This window comes from Coregonus clupeaformis, chromosome 24 (genome assembly GCF_020615455.1).
Source record: "Coregonus clupeaformis isolate EN_2021a chromosome 24, ASM2061545v1, whole genome shotgun sequence".
Taxonomy (NCBI): domain Eukaryota; kingdom Metazoa; phylum Chordata; class Actinopteri; order Salmoniformes; family Salmonidae; genus Coregonus; species Coregonus clupeaformis.
In genome coordinates, this window is record NC_059215.1 from 51,953,503 (window position 1) to 51,967,640 (window position 14,138).

Genomic DNA, 14,138 nt, shown 5'->3' on the forward strand with positions numbered 1-14,138 from the left:
CACGTCTTGCTCTTCATTGTAATCAGAGGGCTGACATAAATACTCTGCATGCCAGTCTCTCTTGGCTAAAAGTTGAGGAGAGACTGACTGCATCACTTCTTCTTTTTATAAGAACAATTAATGTGTTGAAAATCCCAAATGTTTTGCATAGTCAACTTACACACAGCTCTGACACACACACTTACCCCACCAGACATGCCACCAGGGGTCTTTTCACCGTCCCCAAATCCAGAACAAATTCAAGAAAGCATACAGTATTACATAGAGCCATTATTGCATGGAACTCCGTTCCATCTCATATTGCTCAAATAAACAGCAAACCTGGTTTCAAAAAACATATAAAGCAACACCTCACGGCACAACGCCTCTCCCCTATTTGACCTAGATAGTTTGTGTTTATGTATTGATATGTAGGCTACGTGTGCCTTTAAAAAAAATGTATGTAGTTCTATCCTTGAGCTGTCCTTGTGTATTAATGTTCTGTATTATGTCATGTTTCATGTTTTGTGTGGACCCCAGGAAGAGTAGCTGCTGCTTTTGCAACAGCGAATGGGGATCCTAATAAAATACCAAATAGACAGGTGTGTGCCTTTCCAAATCATGCCCAATCAATTTAATTTACCACAGGTGGACTCCAATCAAGTTGTAGAAACATCTCAAGGATGATAAATGGAAACAGGATGCACATGAGCTCAATTTCAAGTCTCATAGCAAAGGGTCTGAACACCTCTGTAAATAAGGTATTTCTGTTTTTTATTTTTAATACATTTGCAAACATTTCTAAAAAACAGTTTTTGCTTTGTCATCATGGGTTATTGTGTGTAGATTGATGAGGAATAATGTATTTAATCAATTTTAGAATAAGGTGGTAACGTCACAAAATGTGGAAAAAGGGAGGGGGTCTGAATACTTTCCGAATGCACTGTGTATATATATATCTCATTAGGATGTATGTATTTATATATATGTACAGTGGGGAGAACAAGTATTTGATCCACTGCCGATTTTGCAGGTTTTCCTACTTACAAAGCATGTAGAGGTCTGTAATTTTTATCATAGGTACACTTCAACTGTGAGAGATGGAATCTAAAACAAAAATCCAGAAAATCACATTGTATGATTTTTAAGTAAATCATTTGCATTTTATTGCATGACATAAGTATTTGATCACCTACCAACCAGTAAGAATTCCGGCTCTCACAGACCTGTTAGTTTTTCTTTAAGAAGCCCTCCTGTTCTCCACTCATTACCTGTATAAACTGCACCTGTTTGAACTCGTTACCTGTATAAAAGACACCTGTCCACACACTCAATCCAACAGACTCCAACCTCTCCACAATGGCCAAGACCAGAGAGCTGTGTAAGGACATCAGGTAAAATTGTAGACCTGCACAAGGCTGGGATGGGCTACAGGACAAAAGGCAAGCAGCTTGGTGAGAAGGCAACAACTGTTGGCGCAATTATTAGAAGTTCAAGATGACGGTCAATCATCCTCGGTCTGGGGCTCCATGCAAGATCTCACCTCGTGGGGCATCAATGATCATGAGGAAGGTGAGGGATCAGCCCAGAACTACACGGCAGGACCTGGTCAATGACCTGAAGAGAGCTGGGACCACAGTCTCAAAGAAAACCATTAGTAACACATTACGCCATCATGGATTAAAATCCTGCAGCGCACGCAAGGTCCCCCTGCTCAAGCCAGCGCATGTCCAGGCCCGTCTGAAGTTTGCCAATGACCATCTGGATGATCCAGAGGAGGAATGGGAGAAGGTCATGTGGTCTGATGAGACAAAAATAGAGCTTTTTGGTCTAAACTCCACTCACCGTGTTTGGAGGAAGAAGAAGGATGAGTACAACCCCAAGAACACCATCCCAACCGTGAAGCATGGAGGTGGAAACATCATTCTTTGGGGATGCTTTTCTGCAAAGGGGACAGGACGACTGCACCGTATTGAGGGGAGGATGGATGGGGCCATGTATCGCGAGATCTTGGCCAACAACCTCCTTCCCTCAGTAAGAGCATTGAAGATGGGTCGTGGCTGGGTCTTCCAGCATGACAACGACCCGAAACACACAGCTAGGGCAACTAAGGAGTGGCTCCGTAAGAAGCATCTCAAGGTCCTGGAGTGGCCTAGCCAGTCTCCAGACCTTAACCCAATAGAAAATCTTTGGAGGGAGCTGAAAGTCCGTATTGCCCAGCGACAGCCCCGAAACCTGAAGGATCTGGAGAAGGTCTGTATGGAGGAGTGGGCCAAAATCCCTGCTGCAGTGTGTGCAAACCTGGTCAAGACCTACAGGAAACGTATGATCTCTGTAATTGCAAACAAAGGTTTCTGTACCAAATTCTAAGTTCTGCTTTTCTGATGTATCAAATACTTATGTCATGCAATAAAATGCAAATTAATTACTTAAAAATAATACAATGTGATTTTCTGGATTTTGGTTTTAGATTCCGTCTCTCACAGTTGAAGTGTACCTATGATAAAAAATTACAGACCTCTACATGCTTTGTAAGTAGGAAACCTGCAAAATTGGCAGTGTATCAAATACTTGTTCTCCCCACTGTACATGTACCAGTGGAGGCTCCTCAGAGGAGGAAGGGGAGGACCATCCTCCTCAGTGAATAAAAAATAAATAGTGAAACATTAAAAAAGTTATCCTTTTTAGATAAAACTATACTAAATATATTGACATGTCACCAAATAACTGATTAAAACACACTGCTTTGCAATGGTTGTCACGTTCGTTGAAGGACGGGTCAGACCAAGGCGCAGCGTGAAATGCATACATGTTTATTATAACGATAAACACACAAACAACAACAACAAAACAGCGTAACGTGAAGTCCTCACGCTAAACACAATACAAGCCTCTACACGGAACAAGATCCCACAACTAATGAGTGCCAACAGGCTACTTAAGTATGATTCCCAATCAGAGACAACGAGCGACAGCTGCCTCTGATTGGGAATCACACCCGGCCAAACATAGAAACACACAACATAGAATGCAAACACAGAAATACTAACAGAGATATCCACACCCTGACTCAACATACAAGAGTCCCATAAGTCAGGGCGTGACAATGGTCTACAATAGCCTCAACAGCACTCTGTAGGGTAGCACCATGGTGTAGCCGTAGGACAACTAGCTTCCGTCCACCTCTGGGTACATTGACTTCAATACAAAACCTAGGAGGCTCATGGGTCTCACTCCCTTCCATAGACTTACAACTTCCAGAGGACGTCCTCCAACCTATCAGAGCTCTTGCAGTATGAACTGACAGGTTGTCCACCCAATCAAATGATCAGAGAATGAATCTAGTACTGAAAGCATAAGCTACAGCTAGCTAGCATTGCAGTGTATACAGTGAGGGAAAAAAGTATTTAATCCCCTGCTGATTTTGTACGTTTGCCCACTGACAAAGAAATGCTCAGTCTATCATTTTAATGGTAGGTTTATTTGAACAGTGAGAGACAGAATAACAACAAAAAAATCCAGAAAAACTTATGTCAAAAATGTTATAAATTGATTTGCATTTTAAGGAGGGAAATAAGTATTTGACCCCCTCTCAATCAGAAAGATTTCTGGCTCTTTTATACAGGTAACAAGCTGAAATAAGGAGCACACTCTTAAAGGCAGTGCTCCTAATCTCAGCTTGTTACCTGTATAAAAGACACCTGTCCACAGAAGCAATCAATCAATCAGATTCCAAACTCTCCACCATGGCCAAGACCAAAGAGCTCTCCAAGGATGTCAGGGACAAGATTGTAGACCTACACAAGGCTGGAATGGGCTACAAGACCATCGCCAAGCAGCTTGGTGAGAAGGTGACAACAGTTGGTGCGATTATTCGCAAATGGAAGAAACACAAAATAACTGTCAATCTCCGTCGGCCTGGGGCTCCATGCAAGATCTCACCTCGTGGAGTTGCAATGATCATGAGAACGGTGAGGAATCAGCCCAGCACTAAACGGGAGAATCTTGTCAATGATCTCAAGGCAGCTGGAACCATAGTCACCAAGAAAACAATTGGTAACACACTACGCCGTGAAGGACTGAAATCCTGCAGCGCCCGCAAGGTCCCCCTGCTCAAGAAAGCACACATACAGGCCTGTCTGAAGTTTTCAATGAACATCTGAATGATTCAGAGGATAACTGGGTGAAAGTGTCGTGGTCAGATGAGACCAAAATCAAGCTCTTTGGCATCAACTCAACTCGCCGTGTTTGGAGGAGGAGGAATGCTGCCTATGACCCCAAGAACACCATCCCCACCGTCAAACATGGAGGTGGAAACATTATGCTTTGGGGGTGTTTTTCTGCTAAAGGGACAGGACAACTTCACTGCATCAAAGGGACGATGGACGGGGCCATGTACTGTCAAATCTTGGGTGAGAACCTCCTTACCTCAGCCAGGGCATTGAAAATGGGTCTTGGATGAGTATTCCAGCATGACAATGACCCAAAACACACAGCCAAGGCAACAAAGGAGTGGCTCAAGAAGAAGCACATTAAGGTCCTGGAGTGGCCTAGCCAGTCTCCAGACCTTAATCCCATAGAAAATCTGTGGAGGGAGCTGAAGGTTCGAGTTGCCAAACGTCAGCCTCGAAACCTTAATGACTTGGAGAAGATCTGCAAAGAGGAGTGGAACAAAATCCCTCCTGAGATGTGTGCAAACCTTGTGGCCAACTACAAGAAACGTCTGACCTCTGTGATTGCCAACAAGGGTTTTGCCACCAAGTACTAAGTCATGTTTTGCAGAGGGGTCAAATACTTATTTCCCTCATTAAAATGCAAATGAATTTATAACATTTTTGACATGTTTTTTTCTGGATTTTGTTGTTGTTATTCTGTCTATCACTGTTCAAATAAACCTACCATTAAAATTATAGACTGATAATTTCTTTGTCAGTGGGCAAACGTACAAAATCAGCAGGGGATCAAATACCTTTTTCCCTCACTGTATATACAGTTGAAGTCGGAAGTTTACATACACCTTAGCCAAATACATTTAAACTCAGTGTTTTACAATTCCTGACATTTAATCTTAGTAAATATTCCCTGTCTTAGGTCAGTTAGGATCACCACTTCATTTTAAGAATGTGAAATGTCAGAATAATAGTAGAGAGAATTATTTCTTTCAGCTTTTATTTCTTTCATCACATTCCCAGTGGGTCAGAAGTTTACCTACACTCAATTAGTATTTGGTAGCATTGCCTCTAAATTGTTTAACTTGGGTCAAACGTTTTGGGTAGCCTTCCACAAGCTTCCCACAATAAGTTGGGTGAATTTTGGCCAATATCTCCTGACAGAGCTGGTGTAATTGAGTCAGGTTTGTAGGCCTCCTTGCTCGCACACGCGTTTTCAGTTCTGCCCACACATTTTCTATAGGTTTGAGGTCAGGGCTTTGTGATGGCCACTCCAATACCCTGACTTGTTGTCCTTAAGCCATTTTGCCACAACTTTGGAAGAATGCTTGGGGTCATTGTCCATTTGGAAGACCCATTTGCGACCAAGCTTTAACTTCCTGACTGATGTCTTGAGATGTTGCTTCAATATATCCACATAATTTTCCTTCCTCATGATGCCATCTGTTTTGTGAAGTGCACCAGTCCCTCCTGCAGCAAAGCACCCCCACAGCATGATGCTGCCACCCCCATGTTTCACGGTTGGGATGGTGTTCTTCAGCTTGCAAGCCCCACCTTACTAGCCACTGCCGCTCCATATATCATCATTCCATTTGTCTTGTCTTGTCAATTACACACACCTGGTTCTTATCCCCTCATTAGTCCGTCTTCCCTCTGTCCCCCTTGTCCTTGTGGGTGATTTGTTTCTTGTGAGAGTAGTGTAGCTCGGTGGAGCTACTCGCACGTTGTATTGCCAGGGTAGATATTTCCCCTGTGCTTGTATATTGTTGGTGTATCCCGTACCATGTATTGCCAGGGTAGATAGTTTCCCCTGTGCCTGTTTTCGTGTGTCGCTATCTAGCGCAATTGTGTACGATGGAATAAACTCTGTATTCTGTGATTTACCCTCCTGCTTCTGACTCCTTCTATCACACTTATCACATTTATGGCGGTTTTGGAAAGTGGCTTCTTCTTTGCTGAGCGGCCTTTCAGGTTATAGGAAGGAGACACGTTCTGTCTCCTAGAAATGAATGTACTTTGGTGAGAGAGAAAAGTGCAAATCTTGTGGAAAAGGACCTTGTGAAGATGCTGGAGAAAACAGGTTCAAAAGTATCGATATCCACAGTAAAACGAGTCATATATATACAGTGGGGAGAACAAGTATTTGATACACTGCCGATTTTGCAGGTTTTCCTACTTACAAAGCAAGTAGAGGTCTGTAATTTTTATCATAGGTACACTTCAACTGTGAGAGATGGAATCTAAAACAAAAATCCAGAAAATCACATTGTATGATTTTTAAGTAATTAATTTGCATTTTATTGCATGACATAAGTATTTGATACATCAGAAAAGCAGAACTTAATATTTGGTACAGAAACCTTTGTTTGCAATTACAGAGATCATACGTTTCCTGTAGGTCTTGACCAGGTTTGCACACAGTGCAGCAGGGATTTTGGCCCACTCCTCCATACAGACCTTCTCCAGATCCTTCAGGTTTCGGGGCTGTCGCTGGGCAATACGGACTTTCAGCTCCCTCCAAAGATGTTCTGTTGGGTTCAGGTCTGGAGACTGGCTAGGCCACTCCAGGACCTTGAGATGCTTCTTACGGAGCCACTCCTTAGTTGCCCTGGCTGTGTGTTTCGGGTCGTTGTCATGCTGGAAGACCCATCCAAGACCCATCCATCCTCCCCTCAATACGGTGCAGTTGTCCTGTCCCCTTTGCAGAAAAGCATCCCCAAAGAATGATGTTTCCACCTCCATGCTTCACGGTTGGGATGGTGTTCTTGGGGTTGTACTCATCCTTCTTCTTCCTCCAAACACGGCGAGTGGAGTTTAGACCAAAAAGCTCTATTTTTGTCTCATCAGACCACATGACCTTCTCCCATTCCTCCTCTGGATCATCCAGATGGTCATTGGCAAACTTCAGATGGGCCTGGACATGTGCTGGCTTGAGCAGGGGGACCTTGCGTGCGCTGCAGGATTTTAATCCTTGACGGCGTAGTGTGTTACTAATGGTTTTCTTTGAGACTGTGGTCCCAGCTCTCTTCAGGTCATTGACCAGGTCCTGCCGTGTAGTTCTGGGCTGATCCCACACCTTCCTCATGATCATTGATATCCCATGAGGTGAGATATTGCATGGAGCCCCAGACCGATGGTGATTGACCGTCATCTTGAACTTCTTCCATTTTCTAATAATTGCGCCAACGGTTGTTGCCTTCTCACCAAGCTGCTTGCCTATTGTCCTGTAGCCCATCCCAGCCTTGTGCAGGTCTACAATTTTATCCCTGATGTCCTTACACAACTCTCTGGTCTTGGCCATTGTGGAGAGGTTGGAGTCTGTTTGATTGAGTGTGTGGACAGGTGTCTTTTATACAGGTAACGAGTTCAAACAGGTGCAGTTAATACAGGTAATGAGTGGAGAACAGGAGGGCTTCTTAAAGAAAAACTAACAGGTCTGTGAGAGCCGGAATTCTTACTGGTTGGTAGGTGATCAAATACTTATGTTATGCAATAAAATGCAAATTAATTATTTAATCATACAATGTGATTTTCTGGATTTTTGTTTTAGATTCTGTCTCTCACAGTTGAAGTGTACCTATGATAAAAATTACAGACCTCTACATGCTTTGTAAGTAGGAAAACCTGCAAAATCGGCAGTGTATCAAATACTTGTTCTCCCCACTGTATATATATCAGGGCAGTACAAGCAATATTTGTGCAGAATATAATTGAGCTATTCTTACTATACAGTACATGTACTAAAATACATGAAGTCTACAGGTCAGTTCATCTCGATTCTTCAAAACTCCTAAGAACAAATCCAGTGTGTGGGTCTTCCAGTGAGTTGGTGATGATTGAGGAACCATGGCACAGTTTGAAAGCTTGATATGGACTGTAAGTGAAACATTTCTGATTTGCACATTTTGTGGCTTGGCATGTTTCATGCAACGAAAATGTCTGACACCACACAGTACTCTCAATTCATTTACACCAGGGGGCGCCACCACACTCACAAAAGCCCGTTTAAAACCGTCCTACTTATTTACAATCATTATATTTGAAATCTGAATACTTTGGTTAGAACTAGCTCTGTAATTTTTATGAATAGTTTAGATTTCTTCAAAAAAAAATGATCAATGTAAATACTGTATTTCCTCTATGAAATATAAATCAGAGTTATTATTAGCCTACTATTTCTGTCCATTTTACTGAAACCTTGTAGAAAAAACATGGTGGAGAGAAGCACATTTTCACATTTATTGACTGAATTTGCAAGTAACCTATGAGATCTTGGGTCTGGTGTCACACCTTTAAAGACAAAATAAAAACACACCAGGGGGCGGCACCACACTCACAAAAGCCTGTTTAAAATGGTCCCACATAATTACAAGTATTATATTTGAAATGTGAATATTTGGGTTAGAATTCTGTTAACTACTTCTGTAAGTTTGATGAATGCACACCATCAGTTTAGATTTTCTCTTCTTCCAGAGACCTATTATGGTGCTCGAAAGCATTGGATCCTGAATTGCATGTGGTAGAGATGACTACAGAATAGGGGATGAATGTTGTCCCATGTGTTCACCAGGTTAGGACCGTCTCTTTACATCATATGAATCACCAGACATTATCAACACTAACAGAATAACATGACATTGTGATTCTCTCTTCTGCAGGAAATCGTGTTTATAAGCATTGTACTGAATTCACCAGCACCAGCTGTGTGCCCTGTGTTGATTCTACATTCCTTGATGAGCCCAATGGTCTCATAAAATTCAAAGTGTGTACCAATTGTGATCCAGGTTAGAATGGTCCTTTGTGTCTGCACCCGTGGAGGCTGTTGAGAGGAGGACTGCTCATAATAATGGCCGGAATGGAGCAAATGGAATGGCATCAAACACCTGGAAACCATGTGTTGGATGTATTTGATACCATTCCACTGATTTTGCTCCAGTCATTACCACGAGCCTGTTCTCCCCAATTAAGGTGGCACCCACCTCCTGTGGTCTGCACTGAAATCCTGACACAGACACTGATATGTTAGTCTCTGCTATTATGCTATGAGAATATGTCAGTTGTATCTGCATCAGATAATACATGCCATTTCTTCTCCAAAGGTTTGGGTTTGAAGGTAAAGCAGCCATGTACACCTTCATCAAACACTGTCTGTTGGACACTGGAGGGGTTCTACTGTCTACACCCAACTAAGGATGGTTGTAGAGCAGCCCAGAGACACAGCAGCTGTAAACCTGGTCAATACATCAGCCACACAGGTTGGTCTTCTGTCTCACTCATTATACTAATTGTGTTGTCATAATTCAATTGAGTCAAGTTGTTAACTTCAGTTTGAATAATCACTAACAGTTAATGGAATTAAAGAAGTGGGGGAAAAAACCGAATGGAATTTTTCATTAACGTTTCAACATGTATTTGTGCAGGAACAACATCTACAGATACTGTGTGTGCTGACTGCCCTTGTAAAACATATTCATATGGATCATTACCATCTTGTCAACCACACACAGAGTAAGTGTGGAAATTATTACTTAGTTTAAATGGTTATTCCCCTGAAGATATACAGATACAATCATTATTATCCTCAAATTGAAACTTAAAGGCCCAGTGCAGTCAAAAATATGATTTTCCTGTGTTATATATATATTTCCGAAGTATGAGGTTGGAATAATAATGTGAAATTGTTACAATTATGATAATTCTCTGTTAGTGTAAGTGCTGTTTGAAAAGACCACCTGACATTTCAGTCTGTTTTGGTGGGAGGAGGTTTTGGCCTTCCATGATAAATTAGTCAATAGTCCAATAGGAAAGAGAGTTCCCAAATCTTTCTTCCAAGAACAGCTAATTCTGAGTTTTCCAATACCCACTGAAACCACTCCCAGACAGTCTTAGCAAAATTGCTCTTTCTATTTTTTACAATTTTAATTGAAAACAATCACAGTAAGGTACTTAGTTATTACCTAGAATATATTTGATATTGAGATAAAAACAGCTGCAATGGACCTTTAAGAAAACATACCTGTATTTATGTCTTTAACATAGATGTGAATCCTTGGGACTTGAGAAAATGAATCCAGGAACTCCTTGGTCAGATTCAAAATGCAGAGGAACTGTGATGTGTGATTTAGAAGGAGTCAGGCGCAGGAGGGAAAATCACAGAATAAGTGGTTTATTCCGTAACACAGCGGTAAGCATCAATGCGTAAAACACTCCAGTGCGGAAATACGGCGCACTGGAAAACAACAAGGCACACGGGTGAATATCCCAGCGATACAAAATACAAAAGAGCTCCACCGAGCTATAGTGACCTTCACAATAAACAATCACACACAAAGACATGGGGGGCAGAGGGAACACTGATACAGGTACTGATGAGAGGATATGAAGCAGGTGTGTGTAATAAACAAGACAAAACAAATGGAATGATGAGATGAGGAGCAGCAGTGGCTAGAAGGCCGGTGACGACGAACGCCGAAGCCTGCCCGAACAAGGAGAGGAGGCAGCTTCGGAGGAAGTCGTGACAGTACCCCCCCCCCTTGACGCGCAGCTCCAGCAGCGCACCGACACCGGCCTCGGGGACGGCCAGGTAGACGCGGAGCAGGGCGAGCCGGATTGCGACGGTGGAAATCCCGCAACAGGGAGGGATCGAGGATATCCCAAACCGGGACCCAGCACCGCTCCTCTGGACCATACCCCTCCCACTCCACGAGGTACTGAAGGCAATACACAAGTGGGACCATGGCCATTGTGGAACTGGTAAGAGATGTAACTTACCCGCTGGGAGGTGCCTATGTTCCTTACTCTGGGCACACACTGAGCAGGAGGAGACATACACCCTCGCGTCCTTAGCCAAGGTAGGCCACCAGTACTTTCCAGTCAGGCAGAGTGACCAGAGGAGGGGGACGTGTGTGCCCAATAGATCAGACGGTCACGGACAAGAGACGCCACGTACCACAGCCCAGCTGGGCACTGAGGTGGAGATGGCTCTGTGCGTAACGCCCGCTCTATGTCCGCGCCCACCGCCCACACTATCGGCGCCACAATGCAGGAGGCCGGGAGTGTTGTCTATGGGCGTCTCCTCTGTGTCGTACAGCCGTGACATTGCGTCTGCCTTCACATTCTTTGTACCCGGTATGTAGGACAGTGTAAATTCAAACCGGGTGCAGAACAGGGCCTACCTGGCCTGGCGAGGGTTCTGCCTCCTCCAGGTTACGGTGGTCAGTCCAGACGAGGAAAGGGTTTTTCGCCCCCTCGAGCCAGTGCCTCCACATGGTCAGGGCTCTGACAACAGTCAACAGCTCCCGATCACCAATGTTGTAGTTCTGCTCCGCCGGGCTGAGCTTCTTGGAGAAGAAGGCACAGGGGCGGAGCTTGGGTGGCGTGCCCTAGCGTTGAGATAGGACAGCGCCTATCCCTACCTCGGACGCATCCACCTCCACTACGAACGGTAGTGATGGATCGGGATGGGCCAGTACCGGGGCTGAGGTGAACAGAGCCCTCAGGTTATTGAAGGCCCTGTCAGCCTCAGCAGACCAGCGGAGCCGGGATGGCCCACCCTTCAACAGAGAGGTGATGGGAGCTGTGACCTTGCCAAAGCCCCGGATAAACCTCTGATAGTAGTTGGCAAAGCCAATAAAGTGCTGCACCTCCTTTACCGTGGTGGGAGTCGGCCAATTACGCATGGCTGAAATGCGGTCTCCCTCCATCTCCACACCTGAGGTGGTAATGTGGTATCCGAGGAAGGAGACGGACTGTTGGAAAAACAGACACTTTTCTGCCTTGGCATAAAGGTCATGTTCCAACAGTCGGCCCAGCACTCTGCGAACCAGGGACACATGCTCGGGGCGCATAGCGGAATACACCAGAATGTCATCGATGTAGACATTTTACATTTACATTTTTCGTCATTTAGCAGACGCTCTTATCCAGAGCGACTTACAAATAGGTGCATTCACCTTATGATAGGCAGTGGGACAACCACTTTACAATGTTTTTTTGTTTTTTTTGGGGGGGTGGAGTAAGGGGGGGTAGAAGGATTACTTTATCCTATCCCAGGTATTCCTTAAAGAGGTGGGGTTTCAAGTGTCTCCGGAAGGTGGTGAGTAACTCCGCTGTCCTGGCGTCGTGAGGGAGCTTGTTCCACCATTGGGGTGCCAGAGCAGCGAACAGTTTTGACTGGGCTGAGCGGGAACGGTGCTTCCACAGAGGTAGGGGGGCCAGTAGGCCAGAGGTGGATGAACGCAATGCCCTCGTTTGGGTGTAGGGACTGATCAGAGCCTGAAGGTACGGAGGTGCCGTTCCCCTCACAGCTCCGTAGGCAAGCACCATGGTCTTGTAGCAGATGCAAGCTTCAACTGGAAGCCAGTGGAGTGTGCGGAGGAGCGGGGTGACGTGAGAGAACTTGGGAAGGTTGAACACCAGACTGGCTGCGGCGTTCTGGATGAGTTGTAGGGGTTTAATGGCACAGGCAGGGAGCCCAGCCAACAGCGAGTTGCAATAATCCAGACGGGAGATGACAAGTGCCTGGATTAGGACCTGTGCCGCTTCCTGTGTAAGGCAGGGTCGTACTCTGCGAATGTTGTAGAGCATGAACCTACAGGAGCGGGTCACCGCCTTAATGTTAGCGGAGAACGACAGGGTGTTGTCCAGGGTCACGCCAAGGCTCTTTGCAATCTGGGAGGAGGACACAACGGATTTGTCAACCGTGATGGCGAGATCATGGAACGGGCAGTCCTTCCCCGGGAAGAAGAGCAGCTCCGTCTTGCCGAGGTTCAGCTTGAGGTGGTGATCCGTCATCCACACTGATATGTCTGCCAGACATGCAGAGATGCGATTCGCCACCTGGTTATCAGAAGGGGGAAAGGAGAAAATTAATTGTGTGTCGTCTGCGTAGCAATGATAGAAGAGGCCATGTGAGGTTATGACAGAGCCAAGTGACTTGGTGTATAGCGAGAATAGGAGAGGGCCTAGAACTGAGCCCTGGGGGACACCAGTGGTGAGAGCACGTGGTGCGGAGACAGATTCTCGCCACGCCACCTGGTAGGAGCAACCTGTCAGGTAGGATGCAATCCAAGAGTGAGCCGCGCCGGAGATGCCCAACTCGGAGAGGGTGGAGAGGAGGATCTGATGGTTCACAGTATCAAAGGCAGCAGATAGGTCTAGAAGGACGAGAGCAAAGGAGAGAGAGTTAGCTTTAGCAGTGCGGAGAGCCTCCGTGACACAGAGAAGAGCAATCTCAGTTGAATGACCAGTCTTGAAACCTGACTGGTTTGGATCAAGAAGGTCATTCTGAGAGAGATAGCAAGAGAGTTGGCTAAAGACGGCACGCTCAAGAGTTTTGGAGAGAAAAGAAAGAAGGGATACTGGTCTGTAGTTGTTGACATTGGACCACTACACCGCGACCAAGCATGTCCCGAAACACCTAATTCACAAAGGACTGGAAGACTGATGGAGCATTCATCAAACCGTACGGCATCACCAGGTATTCGTAATGCCCCCTGGTTGTGCTGAATGCTGTCTTCCACTCGTCCCCTTCTCAGACACGCGCCAGGTTGTACACACTCCGGAGATCTAATTTTGTGAAGAAGCGCACCCCATGCATTGACTCGATTACAGATGGAATGAGGGGTAGAGGATAACTGTAACGAATTGTCCCCTTGTTAAGTGCTCGGTAATCAATGCAAGGGCGCAGACCTCCGTCTTTCTTCTTCACAAAAAAGAAACTCGAGGAGGCGGGCGAAGTGGAGGGACGTATGAACCCCTGGTGCAGGGACTCGGAGACGTATGTCTCCATCTCCTCCGTTTCAGCCTGCGACAGGGGATATACATGACTCCTGGGAGGCACAGCTTCTACCCAGAGATTTATCGCGCAATCTCCCGCCCGACGAGGTGGTAATTTGGTCGCCTGCGTTTTGGAAAACGCGTGCTGCAAATCGAGGTATTCGGGGGGAATGCGCACGGTGGAGGTAGTGTCTGGACTTTCCAACATGGTTG

General features: G+C 45.3%; 2 protein-coding genes across 2 annotated transcripts in view; one reads left to right on the plus strand and one right to left on the minus strand.

Moving 5' to 3' along the window:
- Positions 1 to 10,405, minus strand: part of LOC121537803 (tumor necrosis factor receptor superfamily member 14-like) — a 34,146-nt gene extending 23,741 nt beyond the window's left edge. Inside the window, exon 1 of the mRNA XM_045206930.1 lies at positions 10,165 to 10,405. The gene's annotated coding sequence lies outside the window, so the exon portion shown is untranslated. The remainder of the gene's footprint in view (positions 1 to 10,164) is intronic.
- Positions 8,084 to 9,660, plus strand: LOC121538251 (tumor necrosis factor receptor superfamily member 14-like). The gene is made up of 5 exons (XM_045206931.1): positions 8,084 to 8,100; positions 8,672 to 8,718; positions 8,807 to 8,932; positions 9,248 to 9,403; positions 9,569 to 9,660. Exons 1-5 carry the CDS (start codon positions 8,084 to 8,086, stop codon positions 9,658 to 9,660), a joined length of 438 nt encoding a protein of 145 aa, XP_045062866.1.
- Positions 10,406 to 14,138: the final 3,733 nt, after the last annotated feature.

Bases quoted from the DNA above. Each gene is read 5' to 3' on its own strand.
- LOC121538251 (XM_045206931.1), top strand. The intron at 8,933-9,247 runs GTTAGAATGGTC...TCTTCTCCAAAG, and splicing joins GTGTACCAATTGTGATCCAG to GTTTGGGTTTGAAGGTAAAG. The intron at 9,404-9,568 runs GTTGGTCTTCTG...GTATTTGTGCAG, and splicing joins TCAATACATCAGCCACACAG to GAACAACATCTACAGATACT.